At 36.7% G+C, this 23,712-nt stretch overlaps 1 protein-coding gene across 1 annotated transcript in view; it reads right to left on the reverse strand.

The window, feature by feature from the left end:
• Nucleotides 1-1,481: 1,481 nt before the first annotated feature.
• The window catches only part of LOC149261609 (putative RNA-dependent RNA polymerase 3), a 142,415-nt gene continuing 120,184 nt past the window's right edge, over nt 1,482-23,712 (reverse strand). Inside the window, exon 9 of the mRNA XM_089369936.1 lies at nt 1,482-1,646. Coding sequence (XP_089226062.1) covers nt 1,482-1,646 — 165 coding nt within the window. The remainder of the gene's footprint in view (nt 1,647-23,712) is intronic.

A 23,712-nucleotide genomic window follows, 5' to 3' on the forward strand; every position in this document is an offset into this window, starting at 1 on the left:
ACAGGACAATGTTTTTTCCTTCCACAAAATAAATAGACTACCCAATGAAAATTCACTTTTTTACAGGCTTAATTCTCTAAAGTTGCATCATCTCTTTACACAGGAGAATACCATGGAGGAGAAAGAGATAGTTTTTCAGTGCAAAGAGCAAATGGAGAAACTGTATATATATATTTTTTAAACACAGGCAGACTCTGTTCTCACTTTTCCCTTCTTTTCAACTCAATACTTCACTTCGAATCCCACCACCTTTTGTATATATATGGAAATGCAGAGTGGGTTTTACTGAGCCTACCTTTTTGAGCTTGAATTTTCCATAAAAATCCCGAATTTTCCTCTGTGATGCTGCTCACTGGCCCTCCTGTAGAAGGGCTCCTGTAGGACTGTGTTTCCGCTCCTGTAGAGTCTGATAATGCTCCTGTAGAGCCCGATAAGCGGAAGGGTTCTGAAACTGATGGAGAGCAACTGTTTTGAGGTTCTGGAGGTGGTAGGTAGGTTGCTACAACCGAGAACTCGTCGATACAATTAAAACAAAGGTGGTGGAGGCGGTCGTCTGCAGCATACTTAAGCTTACAGGAGTGTTCTGTGGTGACGAGGTGAGGTGGCAGGAAGGGTACGTTATCCCCACCCGGACTGTTGGTACCTACTTCAATGCCATTATGAAACTTTTGCCACCTACCCGCAATCACTTCCAGCATTCCTGTTATACGCCGCCACTACTTGTTTTGAGTTTTTCTCGAGTTGACTGAACACACGTGTCGAGTGCACCCACTGAGCGCTATTTAAACTAGGCGAGGCACTGTTTGATCTAGACAAGGGTGGCCAGTTAGCTGGCCACCGATCTCATTTAATCACAACCATCTCACTTATCCATACAGTTTTTAAATTATACTCATGCAACAGAGGAACGAGTTTAGTCACTTATCCGTTAGTCGCTACCATGTTGTTGCATGCTTAGACTTTGGCGTTTTGTTCACGGACTGCTGCTAATGGTGCCCGTGGCTTGGCTACCTCATGCTGGTGATCTTTAACCAGGACCGGTTCCTTATGTGTTTTTTCATTTGTGGCTGCACTAACCCTGCCTCTGGAGCTTGATTTTTAAGGGGATCAGCTGTTATAGGAATCCTGCAGGATTTCCTGTAACTACTTCTCCCCCAAAAAATTTTGGCTGAGGCTTGAACAGGGACTGGAGAGATAGTTGAGGAAGCTTTTGTCAGCCAAGGAAAAGCAATTGGTATGCACCAGGTAAGAGATAAGCTAAGGATGCTACTGTTTTATTCTTCATTTTTTTTTAACAAAAGAAACAAGATTTCTGTGTTTTCTTGTGCAGGGAGGAAAGAAGCGAGTGGAAATGCAGTGGCACAGGTATGGAATGGAGAGTTAGGAGGATGAATTATGGCAAGGGGGGTCCACAGGTCTTTTGGACAAGTTTCTAGCCCTCTTATCCTTTTCTGGACTTGATTTCGAGCTCTCTGTGGTTTCTACAAGAGCCTCCTATAGAATGCACAAAGCTTCTTGTAGGATGCATAATTTCCAGAACAAGTGAGACCAGGGACTGGGAAAAGACAATAGCGATGGAGAAATGATCTATCATATGTGTATTTGGCTTGACCATGTTCCTTTTCCTTCTGTGGCCCTCCTGCAATCTGCAATGCATTAAAAAGAAGTTAATTTTTCTGTTCCTGTTTTTTCTTCTTTTTTTCCCTGCTTTTCTTTTTTCTCTCTCTTTTTTTTTAAGAGATAGTTGGGGCACCCCAGGAGGTTTTCACCCTCACTGCCTGCCCTGGGTGCCTCCAAGGGGAGGTTTTCACCCAGGGATCTTTTATTCTCCTCATTTTTCTTTTCTGTTTTTTTTTAGAGTGTGGGTGGAGTGGAGGCAGAGACTTGCTCCACTACCAACACTGTTTTACTCAAATTCTCAAAGAATGTTTGAGGGGCTTCCTATAAATTTTCAACCTATGCCCATTGAGAAGCATGGGGATGGCTTCTTCATCGATGGTCCTGATTAGAACTGAACCATTGTCATTGCACCTTTCTACTGTGCATGGTCCCAACCATCTTGTCCTCAGTTTTCCCTTGAAATATTTATACCTTGAATCATACAGTAGCGCCCAATCTCCTTCCTGAAATTGTTTTTCTTTGAGGTATCTATCATGCCATATTTTCCTTTGAAGCTGGACTACCTCTGAGTGGAGAAGGGCCTACAATATTTGTTCATCCAATCCATTTAGCTGAAGTAACCTTTCCTTTTGTGCATGGCTGAGATCTAGGTCCAACTGAGCTGCCATCCTTAGTGTGTTATATTCAAATTCTATTGACAGCAAAGCCTTCTTCCCATAGACCAGCTCATAGGGTGTGAACCCTGTGGTGGTCTTCCAGGTGGTGTTATAGGCCTAGGTGGCCTCAACCAATCGATCTGCCCAATCTTTTCTACTGCTGCTCACTACCTTGGTCAAAATCCCTTCCAAAGCTCTGTTAGTGACTTCCACCTGTCCATTTGCTTGTGGATGATAAGGGGTGGAAGTTCTGTGCTTAATTTTGTGATGTGTGAGCAGGTCTTCAATCAGATTGGAGGTAAATTGACTCCCTTGATTTGTGACTAATTCTCTTGGATATCAAAACTTGTAGAATATATTCTCTCTCAAAAACTTAGCTACTTTTTCTTCTGTTGCTGCCTTGATCACCTTTGTTTCTGCCCATTTTGTCAGATAATCAGTGCACACAATGATGTAAGATTTCTGCTTTGAAGGAGGATTGACAGGACCCACAAAGTCCATGCCCCACTTCTCAAGTGGCTCGAAAGTCACTTGAGGTTACAGGGGCATCTCATCCCTTGGAGTAAGTTTCCCCATCCTTTGACATCGGTCACATTGGATGATATATTTCCTTACATCTTGATGAAGAGTGGGCCAATAGTAACCCGCTTGCAGGATTTTGAAGGCAGTCCTCTTTACTGCAAAATGGACCCCACAGGGCCCATCATGACAGGTTAGGAGAATGTCAAAAACTTCCTCGTCCTTGACACATCTCCTCAAAACCTGATCTGGGCCAAGTTTGAAGAGACTTCCCCCAATCTAAGTGAATGGGGCACTTTTCCTCACGATCTTTCTCTTCTCTTTTGAGGATAGGTGTGGTGGGAACTGTGCTAAAACTAAGTAATTTTCTATATCAGAAAACCAGGGAGAGAGTACTAAGATAGAAAATAGGTGTTCATCTGGCATTTGATCATCTACCATTTCTTCTTCACCTACAGGTAGATCTATTCTATACAAAAAATTAGCAACAACATTTTCCTTACCCAGCTTATCAACAATGGTTAAATCAAATTGCTGCAATAAAAGAGACCATCTAATAATGCGAGCATTTACATCCAGTTTGTTCATCAAATACCTAATTGTAGTATGATCAGTGTGTACAAATGTTTGATAGCCGGTGATGTAGTGTCTGAACTTATTTAGGGAATAGACTACAACTAGGATCTCCTTTTTAGTTATAGTGTAGTTTAATTATGCGTTTGACAAGTTTTTACTTACAAAATATATGGCATAAGGAAAATTCTCATCAACTTGCCTTAAGGCTTCTCCTATCACTTTGTTCGAGGCATTTGTATGAATGTGGAAAGGTAGGGCCCAATTTGGACCTCTCAAAATTGGGGCAGTCACCAGTTTACTTTTCAAGGTATCCAGAGCCTCTTGACAATTGTCAGTCCATATGAACTCAACATCTTTTCCCAAGAGACCAAACAATGGAGAGGCTACCTTACTGAAATTATTAATGAATCTTCTATAATACCCTGCTAAACCTAGGAAACTTTGAACATCTCTTACCTTTTGAGGAGGTGGGACCCTTTGGATGATGGCAATTTTGTTGGGGTCCACCTGTAATCCTTGCCGAGAGATTGCATGACCTAGCACGGTCCCTTCAGTCAACAGGAACTCACATTTTTCAGGACTGAGGGATAGGTTCATCTCAATACACTTGTCCAAAACTTTTCCCAGGTTAGACAAAGTTTCCTGGAAGTTAGAACCATAAGGGGTAAAGTCATCCATATAGATTTCCACTGCATCATGAACTAGTTCAGCAAATATACTCAATACTGCTCTCTGCAAAGTGGCTGGAGCATTGCACAATCCAAAAGGAAGGACCCGATATGCAAAGGTACCCCAAGAGAAAGTGAAAGTGGTCTTATCTTGGTCTTCCAGGCTGATTTGGATCTGGTTGTACCCACTAAACCCATCTAGGAAGGAGAAGAACTTCTTACCTGCCAGGCCATCTAACACTTAATCTATGAAAGGCAAAGGAAAATGGTCATTCTTGGTGGCCTCGTTTAGTTCCCGATAATTGACGTAGATTCTCCACTTCCCATTTTTCTTTGGCCCTAGCACCAAAGGAGAGACCCATTCTCTGTCAGAGATAGGGTAGATGAATCCTACATCCAGTAACTTTTGCAGTTCTTCTTTGATAATGTCCTTAAGGGTTGGATTCATCCTCCTTTGAGGCTACCTGGCTGGTTTTCAATCTTCCTTAATGCAAATGTGATGAGTACAGACTGAAGGGTGCACTCCCTTCATCTCCTTATAGCTCCAAGCAAAAGCATCCAAGTGGTTTCTCAATAAGCTACACAGTTCTTTCTCCTGAGAGGTGGATAGAGATGAGTTGATCTTCAAGGTTCTTTCTGGGCCGAATTCCACATTCTTAACTTGGAGAGGTTGGATTAGCCACACAGAGATCAACTAATGGATTGGCTTGGGTTTCTTCCACCAGCTCTTCTAATGGCAACACACTGGGGGGCGGATTCTGAATCAAGTTTTCAATAAGATCATCCTTGGTTTGTGCCCCCCCCCCCATGGTAACTTCCATTGCACATAGTGGTGCAGAATAGACTTCATCCTTATCTTCCTCCTCCAACCAGAGAGGTAAATCATGTTCTAACAAAGGTTGGGCAGGAGGATATAGGACTCATTGTTTGGACATATGCCCATTCTTGATTGCCATGTTACCAGCTCGACAATTGATGTAGACATCTGCAGTATCCAACCAAGGTCTTCCCAGGATGAGAGGATACCCAGTGAGCTTTGCCTTTGGTTGGAGAACCAGGAAGTCAGCAGGGTACTCCCAAGAATCGATGGAGACAATTACATCTTCCATAATCCCCTCAGGAGTCATGGTGGAGCGATCTGCTAACTGTAGTACTATTGTGGTCTTTCTCAGGGAGCCCAGAAGGTTGAGCTTGAGCATAGTGTCCTTGGTCATCACATTAATGGTAGCCCCTAGATCAATCAGGGTATGGGGGATTATGGTGCCATTGATGTGGACATCGACTACAGGACTTCCAAGGTCTAGATATTTCAAATAAATTACCTGCCCCAACATCAAGTCGGACAGTTGTCCTATGACGTTAATAGTTGGAGCATCTCTCTTGCGCTTGCCTGGGTGCCTGAAGCACTTCTCCTTGATCATCTTGTTGTATATAGGCACATCCTTTATGGCTTGGAGAATTACTATCTTTACACATAACTATTTCAATTCTCCCAGAAGTTCAGTTTCTTCTGGGGTAGGTTGTGTTGTTCCAGATAATCTCTCAGGAAAGGGTGGAATGGCTTTTGGTTCACTTTCCTCTTTTTCTTCCTCATCCTCCTTAGGGGGAGGTTGGTTATCTAGGAGAGCCTTCCCAGATCGTAGGTTAATCTCCTAATTCTCCACAAAATAGGTCGGGCATGATGTTCCCCACTATATACCTGCTGGGCCTGTCTGTTATTCGGGTTCGGATTTGGTTGAGCAGGTATTTGGGGTTCCCTTGGTGGAGAAGGAGGCAATGGTTGTGGTTGAGTAGGTGGTGGAGGCAAAAGAGTGGGAGGAGAGTTGTACTGGGGCCTCCACCCCTGATGAGGTGCATTCCACTAAGGCTTTGGATGAGCATAAGAGTGAAATGAATGAGTAGTTGGTTGAGCATGGTATTAAGATGGATATGACCAAGGAGGGGGTGTGGACCAAGAAGGATGAGTAGGGGGACCCCAAGAAGGCATGGAAGTGGCTTGATTGGGGTTGTAATATGTCTGGGATGTCCCTTGCATCCCCTGCTGGTAAGGTCTGGGCCCATGTGGCCTCCTTTGGTTCATGAAATAAAGTGGCTCAGTGGCCCCTTCTGCCGCCTAGTATGCAGCTTTAAGTCCGGGCAAGGAAGGGCACTGATTCGTAGAATGTTCTTCTGCACAGACTGAACAAACTTCTATAGAGTTCAATGGACTTTCGTTCCTAGGATGCCTTTTGGTGCACCTAGGACAAAAGATGGCCAAAGCCCTCTCTGCTTCCTCTTGTTTTCTTTTGATATGCAAGGTATCCATTTGCATGGCAAGGGTCTACCTCATCTCGCTTTTGAAATCTTCCAGCAGATTTTCAAATTCACCTCTAAGGGATGAACTGGATGAGGATGTACTGGCTAAGGGTTGACTTCCCCTCCCTCTCTTTCTGGCTGCCCTAGAATGGTTTCTAAACACAGTCTTTATGTCATCATAAGGTAGTTGGTAGATGTCCCCCTAGCCAGCAAATGGAGGGTATCTAGAAGGTCTTTCGGGACCCCTCTGAGCAGGACCAACTTCAGAGGTTCGGGATCAAGTGTGCACCTGGCCCTTTTATAACTGAGCTGAAACCTCTCTTCATAATCTTTCAAGGATTCATCACTTCCCATGGTCATTCGGAAGATTTCTTCTTTGGTATCCTTTGACCTACAGTAGTCCTGGTATTTGTTATTAAAGGCTTGCTGCATCTGAGCCCAAGTTGTAATGTTGTTGCCAGGTAACCCCATGAACCAACGCAATGTTGCATCCTTGAGGGTAGAAGGAAACAATTTCAACTTCTGCTCATCTTCTGCATAGTCATAAGTTCGACAAATAACAATAAATTCAAACAAAAAGGTGTCAAGATCTTCTGTAGTCAACCCATGGAAGTGAGGTAAGGTTTAAGGACTTATGTTCTTCATTTTAGTGTCCCCGTTGGTCTCTCAAATAGGAAAGGTACCCTCTACTCTTTCCCCATTCCTTCTAACGTTTCTGTTTTCAGCCATGGTCTCAGGAGGGATGGTTTCTTGCTCTTCTTCTACTATAGGATATTCTTATATCTCTGGTAGTTCACCTATAGGTTCTTCTGGATCACTGCCACTAAAGAAGAGAGAAGGGTGACTGTGTGATGTGGTGGTGGTGTTGGGTAGGAATTTTCTTGAATTATCTCTGTTCCTATGAGGCATGAAAGGAAATCTCTTTTTGGGTGATTTTTTTATTTTTATTTTTTTTATGCTTGTACCTGCAAAACTGAAATGGATTGAACAACAAATTGCAACTAACTGAAATGAACTTGTTGAAATGAAATTGCAGAATCGAAATGAGAGCAAGGAAATGACTAATCTACTTTTGCTGAAATGGAAATTGTAGAATTGAAATGAATGCAGGAAATGACTAATCTACATTTGCTGAAATAGAAATTGCAGAATTGAAATGAAAGCAGGAAATGACTAATCTACGTTTGTTGAAATGGAAATTGCAGAATTGAAATGAAAGCAGGAAACGACTAATCTACGTTTGTTGAAATGTAAATTACAGAATTGAAATGAAAGCAGGAAATGACTAATCTACGTTTGATGAAATGGAAATTGCAGAATTGAAATGAAAACAAGAAATGCATAATCTACTTTTGCAGAATTGAAATTCCAGAATTGAAATGAAAGCAGGAAATGCCTAATCTACTTTTGCAGAATTGAAATGAAACAGCTACTCTGCTTTTGCTGAAATAAACTACTTAGCAGAATGTTGCAGTAGAAAATAAAAGAAAATAGTAATAAAAAAATACTCTAATGCTTCCCCAGCAACGACGCCAAAAATTGGTGAGCACCAGTATTGCAGCAATAATGCTGCAACTCCTGGGGCTTCCTACTTTACTTTTATCAACCCGGTAGTTCGTAACAAACTTGGAAGTGACGGTGCTGTATGCACAAGTACTAGCTCTTACTGCAGGCTGTCACTTGGTCAGTTGGCACAAGTTCGCTAGGAGCTTAAGCCAACTTCTATGAATTCTCAGAAGAAGCTTTTAATTGTGATGAAAGAAAGCTAACTCTACAGAGGCTATTCTATTTGTAGAAAGAGAAGGAAAACTGAAATGTAACACAAACCCTAGCAAACCCTAATTTACCCACTAACCCTACTTTTGCAGGAAAAGAGATGAAAACTGATGAAATGAGTGCCATTGACTACTGAAAAGGTAAATTGCATTTATTCAAGCTACTTCTAAAAAGAAATGAGAAGAAAACATCTTTTTGTGCTTTTGAGTGTTTTTATGTGGAATTATTATGCTTGTGATTTATCTAGATGGGGTTGTGTAGAGGTTCGGCTGCGAAGGAAGATGGATTTGGCTTTTGTAGAGGTGGAGGGAGGTGTGGAGAGGTCCTAAGAAGCCCCTAGTACCTTTCTGAAGACTTTCATAGCGATCAGACTTCGAAAAATCACTCATAGGAAATTCTACAGGAGGCTGTAGGGGATTTATAGGAGGATCTACAAGAGGAGGCCAAGAGCTATTTTTGGAGTTTTGAAGGTGTAAAAATGATGGGAAAGTGTAACTGAAGGCTAGATGAAGGTTTTGAGGTGCCTAGAACTTGTTAAGGAAGATCAAGAACGAACATGATGGTTGGATTTGTTCAAATGATGAGAGGAAAGCTTATGGAGAAAAATGCAGAAATTAGGGCAGATTGGCGAAATATTGCGAATGACTTGGGAAATCTATGAGAAGTGAGCTAGTTCTGTCTGTTTTATGGATGTATGGTGAGCTTAGGTGTCCTGCAAGAGATCTACACATCTACTTACAAAAATTGATCAAAGAAAGAACTAACTATACTATGAAAACAAAAATTTCTCTAGCTTGACCTAATTTCTGACCTACAAACAGAAAATGTTGAACAGTAACCTTTGAATAGAAAAGAATGCAAAGAGATCTATTGGAAAAAAACAAGAAATGATCTAGGCAACTGAATCTGAATCAACATATCAATCTTTCCAAATCAATTCATCACACTAGCAGCTGCATGGAAGGGAAAAACTATGTTTTTGGTGGCAGCAGTAGTGCCTTGACCTCAAATCATAGTCCCAGCAAGGGAGAAAGGAGACCAGGGCCTGTTTATGGCCTTTTTGAATCTTATTCTGTCACTGTTGTAACCGACTTGAGCAACTGAAACAAAAAACAGCTATGCAAACCATCAAAAACAACCTAATCTAACAAAGTAAAATGAATCTATGTAACATAAATTAACTCATGAACTGAAGCAGAAACATATAAGTAAAAAGTAGGAGTTGTTAGGAAACTTGGGTTGGGCCATAACCCAAGAGCTTCAGCCCTCTGAAAGAGATTAGTGCTGGCTCAAAAATTGTTTCATCTTCATTGTCAAAAATAACAGTCACATTACATAAACTGTTCTCAAAAAAGAACTCGAAAATACGCTGAACAAGTGTTGCACAAAAGTGCGAAAATTCTACTAATGACTGGCTAAACTAATGAGGCTCGAAGCCCCCTTATTTATAAAAATGGAGTCCTCCAACAATCCTCATAAAATCAAGAAACTCGGCTTCCCAGAACTGGAGATAAACAATAGTCCTTCTTTACTTGCTCGGCTATCCCTTGGATGCATCAATGTGGACCTTTGTGCTTTGAGTTGATGATGGAGGATTTGAGGAAAGGGTCATAAATGAAGGAGACACCCCCTACAAATTATCTTCCTTGTTTTCATCAAGTTTTGGCTGCCATTTGCTCATAAATCCCTTAACTTTGTCCAAAATTGACCAAAAAATCTGCATAAAGCACACATTAGACTACATGGCAAAATGACTAACCCAATTCACTCTATTAGCATAAATATATTCAAAAACATGCAATAAACTAATGAGAATGGTGGATTAAGTCGAAATAAGAGGCAAAATGAGCCCATATAATTACCCATTTCTGGGGCTCATCACCAACAAACTAATATTAAAAACCCAAATGATTAGGAAACCTTAGGAATTAATATTTTAAACTCATGGGATTAATAAACTGAAGGGATTAAATGATAAACCAAAGGAATTATTAATATTATAAACTTAAAGAACGAAAAAACCCAAGCATTTAATATTATAAACCCAAGGAATTAGTAAACCGAAGGGAAAAATATTAGAAACATAAGGGATAAAAAAACGTAAGGGATCAATATTAAAAACAAAAGGGATTAATAAAGCCTAGGAATCAATATTTAAACCCAAAGTATTGATAAACCCACATGACTATGAATATTATTAACCCAAGGGATTAGTAAACCCTAGGGATTGTTAATATTATAAACCCAACATGTTAATAAATCGAAGGGATAAACATTGTAAACCTAAGGGATTAATATTAAACATTAGGACTATTTTTTAACCCTTTATATTGGGCATTAATAAACCCAAGGGATTAAATGGTAAACCCAATGAATTATTAATATTATAAACTAAAGAACAAATAAATCCAAGCATTTAATATTATATACCCAAGGAAATGGTAAACCCAAGGGAAATAGTAAACCCAACAGATTAATATTATAAATACAAAGGATTAATAAACCCAAGTGACTAATAAATTTGGGGAATCAATAAACCCAACAAACTAATATAAAACACAGGATAGATTAATAAACCCTAAGAATTAATATTTTAAACTCAAGGGATTAATAAACCCAAGGGCATTTAACATGGTCAACCATGTTTGAATTTCATATCGAGACAATCTTTGTCAGAATGGGACGTTGGACCATGGTTGAATAATATTAAACCCAAGGGACTAATATTACAAAGACAAGGTATATAAACCCTAAGATAAATATTATAAACACTAAAATAAACATAATTGACCATGGTTGATTTTCATATTGACATAATCCGTGTCACAATGTGACGTTGGAACATGGTTGACCATGCTTTACCATGATTGATTTTCAAATAGAGAGAATATTTGTCACAATGCAACATTGCACCATGGTTGACCATGGTTGATTCTCATATTGAGACAATATTTGTCACAATGTGACGTTGGACCATGGTTGACCATGATTGATATTATAAACCCAAGGGAATAACAAACCCTTGGGATTAATACTAAAAACCCAAGGGACTATAAACCTAAGGAAATAGTATTAAACCCTAGGAATGTGAACCCTTATATCAATAAAAACCAAGAGATTGATATTACAAACCCAACGGATAAAAATTACAAACCCAAACTAAAATATTATAAGCCCTAAAATAGGCATTTTCGACCATGGTTGATTTCCATATCAAGACAACCCTTGTCACAATGCAACGTTGGACCATGGTAAACCATGTTTGACCATGATTGATTTTCATATGGAGACAATACTTGTGAGAACGCGACGTTGGACCATGGTTGATTTACATATTGAGATAATATTTGTTGCAATGTAACATTTGACCATGGTAAACCCAAGGGACTATAAACCTAAGGGAATAATATTAAACCCTAGGAATATGAACCCTTAGATCAATAAACCTAAGGGATAAAAATTATAAACCCAAGGTATATGAAGCCTAACATAAATATTATAGACCCAAAATAAACACAGTTGACCATGGTTAACCATGGTTGATTTCCATATTGAGACAATCCTTTTCAGAATGTGATGTTGGACCGTGGTTGACCACGATTGACCATGATTTATTTTCATATCAAGACAATATTTGTAACGCAATGTTGGACCATGGTTTACTATGGTTAATTTCCATATTGAGACAATATTTGTCATAATGCAACATTCAACCATGGTAAACCCAAGGGATTATAAACCTAGGGGAATAATATTAAACCCTAGTTTAATCTTTGATTTCCATTTTGAGACAATACTTCTAATATTATAAACCTAAGGTGTATAAACCCTAAGATAAATATTATAAACACTAAAATAAACATGGTTGACCATGTTTGATTTTCATAGTGAGACAATCCTTATCACAATGTGATGTTGGGCTATGGTTCACCATGGTTGATTTTGATATCATGCCAATCTTTGTCACAATGTGACAACACACCATGGTTGTTTTCATATTGAGACAATCTTTGTCAAATTGCGACGTTCATCAATGGTTGATCATGTTTGATTCTATAAAACATGGTTGAACATGATCAACCATGGTTGACCATGATTGTCCGTGACTTTCCATGATTTTTATATAGAGACATTTTTTGTCACAATGCGACATTCGACCATGGTTGACCATGATTGGCTATGGTTGACTATGGTTGCCTATGGTTGGCCATGGTTGCCTATGGTTGACCATGATTGACCACAATTGATATTATAACCTAAGGGAATAGTAAACCCAAGGGATTGATATTATGAACCCAAGGGAATAATATTAAACCTAAGGGACTAATATTATAAACCCAAGGTATATAAACCCTAAGATAAATATTATAAACAATAAAATAAACATGGTTGATTTTCGTGTTGAGACAATCCTTGTCACAATGCGACGTTTAACCATGGTTGGTTATGGTTGATGACGATGGTTGACCATGATTGATATTATAAACTTAAGTGAATAATAAAACCAAGGGATTTATATTATAAAGCCAAGGGAATAATAAACTCAATGGATTAATACTAAGACCCAAGGGATTATGAACCGAAGGGAAAAATATTGAACTAAGAGGACTAATATTATAAACCCAAGTCTATAAACCCTAATATAAATATTATAAACACTAAAATAAACATGGTTAAGAACGTTTCACTAGATTCAACCATATAAAATTTTATTAATTTATTAATAATTTATATTAATTTGTTAAATAGTATTAATTAATTAATAATTGATTTAAAGTCATTTATCTATAATAATTAATATTAATATATTAATGTAAACATGCCTAAATTAATGTTCAATGTTATCTAATATTTTCAATTATAAATTATTTATAGTTAAATTATAAAAAAATATTGTTATAAAATTGTGTTATCTATCTATAATATTATTAATTATTATATTTTTTGTAATAATATTATTGTTTATTAATATTTAATCATGTTATTGCTTAATACCAAAACGAATATAAATTTATTTAATTTAAATATAAATGTATGCTATTATAATTTACTAATTCAATACATTATAATATAAATATGTTCGTGTATATATATATATATATATATATATATATATATATATATATATATATAACTGTATTTTTCATATTTAAAATAGAGTAATTTTATAATTTTTATTATTTATTTATTTTTTTTATCTATTTTATTTGTTTCATTTTCATGATTTTTTTTTTTTTTTTTTTAATTTAAGAGTGAGATTTCATATAAGAATAACTAATAAAAGCCATTATTGAATAGATTTTATATTAAAATAGTTTATCTATCTAGAATATACCCAAGGAACAAATATTCATGGAACAAATTTGTTATCAACCATTAGAATATATTCATTAATTACATCTCATATAAAAGTAATTAATAAAAGTAATCAAACAATGTATTTTATTAAAAAATATTAAATTTAACTAATATTAAATCTAACAAATTTTCAATGATATTGTATAATATTAAATTTAGCTAATTTGTAATAGTGAAAATTAAGGTTAAGCTAATAATTTCTCTAATGTATCATGCTTCTTAGGATAAAGTAAATTTTGGACAAATTAAATTATGAACCCAAGGGATTGATAAACTCAAGTGATTATGAACTCAAGGGAATAATATTAAACTCAATGGACTAATATTGGGAATAATATTAAACCCAATGGACTAATATTATAAGCCCAAGGTATATAAACCTTAAATTAAATATTATAAACAATAAATAAACATGGTTGATTTTCATGTTGAGACAATCCTTGTCACAATGCGACATTCGACCATGGTTGGCTATGATTGACGATGATGGTTGACCATGATTGATATTATAAACTTAAGGGAATAATAAAACCAAGGGATTTATATTATAAACCCAAGGGAATAATAAACCCAATGGATTAATACTAAAACCCAAGGGATTATGAACTGAAGGGAAAAATATTAAACCAAGAGGACTAATATTATAAACCCAAGTATATAAACCCTAAGATAAATATTATAAACACTAAAATAAACATGGTTAAGCATGTTTCACTAGATTCAACCATGGTTGACCATATAAAATTTTATTAATTTATTAATAATTTATATTAATTTGTTAAATAGTATTAATTAATTAATAATTGATTTAAAGTCATTTATCTATAATAATTAATATTAATATATTAATGTAAACATGCCTAAATTAATGTCCAATGTTATTTAATATTTTCAAGCAGAAATTATTTATAGTTAAATTATAAAAAAATATTGCTATAAAATTGTGTTATCTATCTATAATATTATTAATTATATATATATATATATATATTTAATAATAGTATTGTTTATTAATATTGAATAATGTTATTGCTTAATACTAAAATGAATATAAATTTATTAAAATTTAATATTTTAATATAAATGTATGTTATTATAATTTACTAATTCAATGTATTATAATGTAAATATGTCCATTCATATATATATATATATCTATATAACTGTGTTTTTCACATTTAAAATAGAGTAATTTTATAATTAATTTTTTATCTATTTTATTTGTTTCATTTTCATGATTTTTTTTTTTTAAGAGTGAGATTTCATATAAGAATAACTAATAAAAGCCATCATTAATAGATTTTATATTAAAATAGTCTATCTATCTAGAATATACCCAAGGAAAAAATATTCATGGGATACATTTGTTATCAACCATTAGAAGATATTCATTAATTACGTCTCATATAAAAATAATCAATAAAAGTAATCAAACAATGTATTTTATTAAAAAATATTAAATTTAACTAATATTAAATCTAACAAATTTTAAATAATATTAAACTTAGCCAATTTTTAATAGTGAAAACTAAAGTTAAGCTAATGATTTCTCTAATGTATCATGCTCCTTAGGATAAAGTAAGCTCTGGACAAATTAAATTTAATATTAACCCTAACCATATTTTGGGGCTGTAGTGTTTAGGCCAACAAGTAAAAAATTAACCTTAATGGGGATGCCTTTTCTTTAGTCTGCAGTAGATGTGTGTGCAAGTAGGGGGCTTCAGTATTTTGTTTGCATCTTGATCATTCAGGGCAGGGCATAAAAAGGTGGTTGGAGGATCATGGTTCGAAGCAGAAGCCCACCTCGCTTGTGGGAAGAATCGCCGGGTTATGCGAAAATATTGCGCTGCTTCATTCCATGGGGGTGGAAAAGCTAATTTTCCCAGCGGTGTCAGAGCTTAAGCCAACATTGAAAAATTCATTTGGATTTCAGGAGATAAATTCATTTGAGAGATCAAAGTTGTTAGATCTCAATTTTGTAGGTTTTCCAGACACCATAGTGCTTCAGAAGTTACTTACAGGACATAACCCAAAATAGGAAATAGTTACAGGTATCAACTTATTTGCAAATTCTTCTAATGGATTATGTTTATTATTTATCAACCTATAAACTAACACACTTTCGTGTGCTTGCCCAACCAATAGGAATAATTGCTAGTGAAAATGGTGTTGATGAGCTACGTCTAAGAAAGAGGAATGAAAGTATTGAATTTGAGAAAGGAACTCTTTCTTGGAATACTGCATCTAACATAGGACCATCTTCCACTGGAGTTGCGAAGACCGTGACTCCTATTCAAATTTTACCTTATGATAGTCACAGGTGCTTGGTGTGCCACAAACTGAAGGAGAGAGTTGCGTTGATATCAAAATGGGAAGGTCATTATCAAAAGATCACCAGGTTTCTGGATCAACTTCTGCGTTACATAACCGAAGTGCCAGGTTGCAATGGCCGATTATTTTTATTTTGTAATGTGGGAGGATGCCATTTTTTGGAATTTGTTTTTAATGCTAACGAGAGGGAATTCCAAAAGCTCGAATGCCAAGTTGCTAACAACGACAAAGGATGGAGGACTTTTCATAACTGTACCACCATGTTCTTTATTATTGATTGTTAATGATGATACGTGGCTATTAATTAGTGGTATAGTAAATTTTAATTTTAATTTTGCAGTTTGATTCATTTCCCATATCATTACACTTTTTGTTAATTTAGATAACTGTCAATTAATAAATGGTATAGTAAATTTTTAATCATGTTTTGTAAAAAATTAATTTAAGTATGGTTTAAACATGTGATTTAGATATGCAAGGAAGTTAGTGATGTGAATTGTATCCATTTATTTAATGGCAACGACGAGAATATACTAGCATCTTTAAATTTAGTCCATTCGATCAAAAGTTTTAATTAGTAAAATCATTAAAGTAACCAATTCCAATAGGAGGGATGCCTATCAGCGTAATTAAGGTGGAGCCTAGTGCACCAGCCTTTAATGCACTTTGAAGAAACCGACAGCAAACAAATCGTCTCTGACCTTCCACCAAAGTATGCCTAGTCATTCAAAGTTCGATGATATAAGTCTAGCTTATGGTTGGCTCCTAAGGGAAACATTTGAGTTGTTAAATAGAGTTGTTGGTATTAATACATTTTTGACTATCTGTTTCGTTAAATATAGCTAATTACTCTCACATGAAGAGTTGGATAACTTTGGAGAGTCCGAGTCAAGTTTTGGGTAAAGTTGAATTTAGTGTGTATGTCAAGCTATTTTAGGTGAGTTGCTAGTCGGAAAATACCATCACCAGATTCATTGTAATCATCAAATTTTTTAGTGATCAATAAAAGAACCACAACTTGTGTTATTATGTGAATTATTTGTGTTATTTTGTATCTTACCTCCTCTGTTTTTCCAAAAAATTGATATCAGAGCAAGGTTACAAAGAGCCAAGGAAAGTGGAAAGTGGATCAGCTGTAAATGGAAAAAAATGAGAAATATTTATTTTCTCTCGATTGAGATATGACACATCTTACACTGATATACACGGTGTTATAACGCACGAGGGTTTAGCGAAGAGTCGTGCCACATGTCGTAAACTTACCGCACTTTGCAAGCACGTGGTTTTCCTTTGTCGTTGGTAGCGTTAGAGAATGCTCTAACGCGGGACTTCATCATCGTGAAGAGTGTTAGCACGCCACCCTATTAAACTTCACAATGTGTTAGTGTGAAAAGGCAACAAAAGTTTTAGAAAGGAGTCACGTAGGGTTATTTCTCAAAGTCATGTTAAAGTGGGTTTTTTGAATTAGTGACAACCTTTTTGAAAATGATTGATTTTATGAAATATTTATCAAAGGGCCTGGTTTTTTTTTTAATTTATTAAAGTTTTCAAAAAAAGGTTTTTAAAATGGTTTTTAAAGTACTGGAAAATGTTTTAGTATGGTCCTTTTTAAAAGGTATATGAAAAAGGTTAGGTTTTTTTTGATATAAAGTTAAAAGAAAAGTGTTTTTATAAAATAGAAGAGACTTTTTTTCGAAGATGGTTTTATCTAGTTTTTAATCACAATTTCCAACGTTTACAAGGAATGATTGTGATGTGTGAGGCATTAAGATGGCGACCATGTTGAAGGCGAATGATGTATGGGATTATGTTTAGTTTGGGTTTCCATAACTTAAGAATGAAGTAGAAGAATGAACCCTCACTAATGCAGAGAGGGAACTATGGAAGAAAGACAAAAAGAAAAAATGCACAAGCATTGCAACTTATCCAGCAAGGAGTGGATTGAGAAGTGTTCCAAAAGATTATGATCATGTCTTCAACAAAGCAGCATGGGAGACCTTGGTGACAATCTATAAAGTTATGGCCAAAGTCAATATTGTTAAGTTGCAGAATATTATAAGATATTTTGAGAGTTTGGAGATGAAGGAAACATAGGGCATCGATTCATTCATGAATCAGGTCATGACTATCATAAATTAGTTAAAAATTTATGGTGATGATATTAAAGATCAAACAGTGATTGAGAAGGTCCTCAAATATTTTTCTACCAAATTTGATGTTGTGGTAGTAGCCATAGAAGAAGCCAAGGATTTGGAAACATTGTGAGTTGATGCGTTGATGGGATCGCTTCTATCCCATGAGGTAAGGATAGACGGAAATAAGGGTTCCACTTTAGAAATCACTTTCAAAAGCTCAGTTTCTATTTCAAGAGATAGAGGTCGAGGTAGAGGTAGATCGAGAGGCAGAAGCCGTGGTGGTCAAAGAGATGGTCGAGAAGAGCATGAACATGAAAGTGGAAGCAACAGCAAAAGCTTCAACAATAATCAAAGATTTGACAAATCAAAGGTGAGATGTTATTATTACAATAAATTTTGTCACTATGCCTGTGATTACAGGAAGAGGATAGTTGATTAAGGAAACCAGAGAGCTAATGTTACTATAGATAATACTAACTCCATATTCCTAGCTTTCCATACCATGCATGAGCCTTCTGATAATGTGTGGCTATTAGACAATGGTTGCTGTAACCACATGAAAAGAAACAAGAATTTGGTTGCAAATTTGGATCAATCTGTGAAGATAGAGATAAATTTGGGGATTGAAAAGACTGTGGATGTAGATGGAAAAGGAGTGGTCAACATTATGACCAAGCAAGGGGAGCCGAAGACAATTTCAGAGGTATATTATGTCCCTGGTCTCAAACATAATTTGATAAGTGTTGGTCAATTGATGCAAAAATGATACAAAGTTACTTTTCAAGGAAAAGAGTGTCTTATATATGACAAGCCTCCAAGAAAGCAGCTGATAGAAAAGGTGAAGATGACGAAGAACAAAAGCTTTCCTCTAATTATGAATTATAGTGATCAGATCATTTCTTTTATAGTTGCATGTTCTAATGATTAATGATTGTGGAACTTTTGATTTAGACACTTGCAATTCTTTCGTTTAATATTGTTGCAGCAGAAATAGATGGTTAGAGGATTACCTCCCATCAAATAACCTTCTAATACTTGTGAGCATTGCATCTTGGGAAAGAAACACTGTGAAAGTTTTCTAAAGGGAGTTGCATACAGAGAAAAGCAGCCTCTTGAGCTAGTACATACAAACTTCTGTGGACCTATGAGGACACAGTTGATTGGTGGAAGTTGTTACTTCCTCACTTTCATTTATGATTCTAGCATAAATACTTGGGTTTAATTCCTGAAGCAAAAATCTAATTTGTTTGCAAAGTTCAAAGCATTCAAAGCCTTAGCAGAGAACCAAAGTGATCAACAGATCAAGGTATTGAGGTCAAATCATGGTGGAGAATGTGATTCTGAGGCATTCCATGATTACTGCAAACAACATGGAATCAGAAGACAATTTGCAACTAGATACACACAGCAGTATAATGGTGTAGTAGATAGAAAGAACAAGACAATTATGAACATGGCAAGGAGCATGTTGCAAGGAAAAAACTTGTTTAATGAGTATTGGGCATAAGTAGTTGCATATGTTGTTTATGTAATAAACATATCCCCTACAAAGAAGACATGGACATGGACATTCACATACACATGGAAAATTGAGGCAAAACCAACAATACATAAGAGTTATTTTAATATATGATCTTTGAGTATGACATGACTACTAGGATTCATTGAATCATTGGGATCGAGACACTTTACATTAATATTGTTGGAACTAAAAAAATATTTTACAATCAGGACTGGACCATTGACCAAGGAATGTAATTCTTCTAAATGTTGGTGATGAAGCTTAATTTCCTCATGTTTATGTAGTTTTTCTCTAGCCTCTAGCCAAAGGTCAATAACTATGGAGGAAGAGGCATGATGTTAATTTTGTTGCATTCTTAACTTTATGAATTCCACTTGTAAGACATCTAGATGATCATTGGGTTGAATCACTGCCTTGTGGTGTTTTTTGGTCATTATTGTGCAGATGAAGAGACTAATTTTGATGTCACTGTGCATCTAAATGTAATAACCTTCAGGCCAATTCAATACACTCATAAATGGGTCTTGCACCCCAATAGAGTTTGAAAACAAATAGTCACTTTGAATCCAATTATAGAGTATCATACAAAGCATCACGGGTTTAGTGCAGCTCGTCGTCAGAACAGTGGCGATCCACATATTTCAGAAGGGGGATTCCTCCTCCCAAAGATACAAAACAACAAAGGAGTTCCCACATAATTCAAATTGAGAAATGGATGTAACAACAACCCAGTTGTAACACTCCCTCCTGCCAGGTCCACCCAAGCAACCGTCCAGTTGGGGTAAACATACGAGGAGAGAGGCTAATATAAGGGATTCAACTTCCTTGGTGACCTTAAGGAAATGGAACCAACGAAACATATCAAACAAACCCATCTACATTAGTAACAACACCCTCAGGTGACATGTCAGCCACTCAAACATCCTGTCCCTGAGTCCCACTGATGATTTAAGCCTTTTAACCCCTGGTCGCTCTCATGTTATAGGCAATACAACAACCAAAAGCCAAAGTCGCTCTCATAGGCCTCCGTGTCAGTGTCCTTGGTGATCCAAATGGATCCTATAACACTCTCTAAGTTTTCATGAACTCTTTAAAAATCATGCCAAAGATTCAAAGTCTTATAGATCAAGCTATTGGAGGGAATCCTCAGATAGTTGCAATGGCGATCAGCGCGGATCCACGAGGGCCATCGATCTAGCGTGCAGAGCGACAGACCATGGTAACGCATGCTGACACCAACTAGCAAATGCAGGGTCAAATTTAAGCAACGGAGGTAGTTTTCGATATGCGATTCGCAAGGAAAACCTCTCAGTGAAGAGAAGCCCTGAGCACCCAGACCCGAAATAATTTGGAAAATATTGTTTCAGTTCCATAGGAGCGGGATTCCACAAAGCTGGCAAGATATTGGACGACTTTGAGTGATAAGCGGTTTTAACCAAGTTCTGCTCGATGCCATACAACGATTGCCACGCGCCCCGGTGGAAGAGAGAGAGAACTGCTCACATCGGACGAGTAAAAATTATGCTACTCAACCGCCTGATATGAACGACAACCGTAGGATTTGGGGCCCCCAAATCAAAGGCGGAGACATGTTCCGATGGATGACCGGATTTGAAAAGATTATAAAGCAAGACCACATAGGATTTGAAGTTCAATATGGATGATGCATTGGCAGAAGGTCGTGTTTCATGGGCATTCTTGGAGTTAACGGAAAAAATGACCGTTTCAAATATGTCCAAGAGAACTGAAACTCATCTGTTATGAAATAGGTGGCCGCCTCCTTGTGAGGCGTTATACTGTGACTGACTACACAAGACAGGGGGATTCAAACGGACAAAGGCAGGGGAACCGGAAAGCGAGAAGCGGAAACGAATAGTCAGGATGTAGATTGGCTTTAAAGCCACAAAATAACATAATAGAGAGGCGAAGTAGTAGGTAGTAAGCCGAAAGCAGAGAGAAGAAGAAAGTTAGGAGCTGACTTGAAGAAGAAAAGGCAACGCTGAGCCAAAGTTAAAGATAGAGGCAGAGAGAGTCAGAGAGTCTGTGTACTCTAGAGAAGGCTTGAGAGGGTCAAGCGAACTCCTCTGCACACCTGTCATGTATTGAGTCTCAGATTGGGCTCATACTATTGTAATCAATATAAACCGAGAGTTAGTGAGGAGAGTCTGTGTACTCAAGAGAGAGACTTTGGGGATCCCAGTATAGTCTTACTGATTTTTATCTATTGTGTGAGACTCAAATTGAGCTCACTGTTGTAAAAGCTCTGCTATGAAGACATAATAGAGATGCCACCACTGAGGGCTGGACCAGGAGACGTAGCCCAAGAGTATTGGATGAACTCGTTATTACACTTGTTGTGTTTACATGTGTTGCCTATTATGTTTTATTTTACTGCTTCATTGCCTGTGTAATTCACAATCTTATCGATCAATTGCACAAAATAACATAGGCACATCCATGCACATGAGTTTGTAATACCTTATTAATTCTCTTAGATCAATTTCATATCAAGTGGTATTGGAGCTTTAGGTTGCTAAGGTTAGACAAGCTTGTGCTAGGTTTTTTTTTTTGTTGAATGTTAACTAGGACAAGGCTCAAATTAGGAGAAGGAGAGTTGGTTGAAGCTAACCCAGAAATTGGAAGAGTCTATTCTTAGAAGAGAATGGCAGAAGAAACTCCACGAGAGTCATAAGCCCAATTTATGGAAAGCTTTATGACCATGAGAGCCATGGTAGAAGAGATGTAAAGAGAATTTAAGAAAGGTAGAGGTGAAGATTCTTTAACCTCCAAACAAGATAGAGGATCAGAAGAACCTCTTCTGGTTGCCCACCCAGAAGGCAAAGAAAAGGAAGAAAAGCCCTCTCCGCCATCTCCCCCATCATCACCTCATCATCTTCATCATCTTCTTCACATAAATAAAGCCCTGAAAAGAAAAAGAAGCAACCTTCTTTGTTTAAATTAAATGTGAAGTTTGATTTGCTGGTTTATGATGGAGAATTAAATGCAAAAAAGCTAGATAATTGTATTAGATAGATTGATGTATATTGCAGAGTGCAAAACATTGATTCGGAAAGGAGAAAGATTCAGCTGGCTAGCCTACGCCGTGGAGGAACTACCCTAGTGTGGTGGGAAGGTAGGACACAAGATGATTTGAAGAAGCATGGTAAAATTATTTCTACTTGGAATGAATTTGTTTCTGCCATTAAAAAACAATTCTATCCACTAGCTTATATGCAGCAAGCTATGATGAGTTGGCAAACTCTTCACAAATTAAAAGGGCAAAGTGTACAAAGCTACACCGAAGAATTTAGAAAAAGAGCTCTGATTCTAGGCATTTCTTTAGACTCACTTGAAACTCTGCTGAAGTATATAGGTGGTCTACACAACTATTTAAAGCACACCATTCTCATGTTTAATCCTACTAGCATAGATGAGGTATCTGTTCAGGCTACACATCTAGAGGCTAGAGGCAAGAATGTGAACCCAGAGATTGGGGGATCATCAAAACCCACTGCAAGCAAGAACAAGGAAAAGAGAAAGCAGAAATGGAAAGAGAGGAAGACAAATGCAGTACAAAAGATCAAACCTTCGTGCACTCACTGAAAGAAGGATGGGCATGATGATGAACACTACTATATTTTTTATCCTGAGCTGAAACCCAATAAGTTCGGTGGCAAAAAGGAGAAGATTGCTGCAACTATTCAGAAGGATTTGGGGTCATACTCAGGGGATGAAACAACAATCAAAGCCACAGGTATAAAAGGTAAAAATTCTAAAGCATCTACTAGTAATTCTGCACAATCTATTGATAATGAAGAAAATGAGAGGAAAAGACATGACCTTTTTCATATTAGAGTTATTTCCAAGCATCAAAAGATTGATACTTTGTTTGATAGTGGTTCACAAGTAAACTTAATTTTTGAAGAAATTGTAAAGAAACTGGGATTACTAACCACACCTCACAAGAAATCATATTCGTTGGGTTGGTTATGTGATAAAACAAAGCTACAAGTGACTAGACAATGTAAACTTTGGTTTGCCATTGGTTCATCATTTGTAGATGAGGTTGAGTTAGATGTAATTCCCTTGGATATATGTGGAATTGTTTTGGGAAGTCCTTACTTGTATGATAGAAAAGCAATTTTCTATAGAGCTGAAAAGAAGTATCAACTTGTTAAAGATGGAATTGAATATATTGTAAGAGCTCATAAACTCAAGAATAATTATACTCTCATAAACTCAGGGCAAATGAAAAG

Source organism: Pinus tabuliformis, chromosome 6 (genome assembly GCF_031772625.1).
Source record: "Pinus tabuliformis cultivar Carrire ecotype Pingquan chromosome 6, CPIR1, whole genome shotgun sequence".
NCBI classification, from domain to species: domain Eukaryota; kingdom Viridiplantae; phylum Streptophyta; class Pinopsida; order Pinales; family Pinaceae; genus Pinus; species Pinus tabuliformis.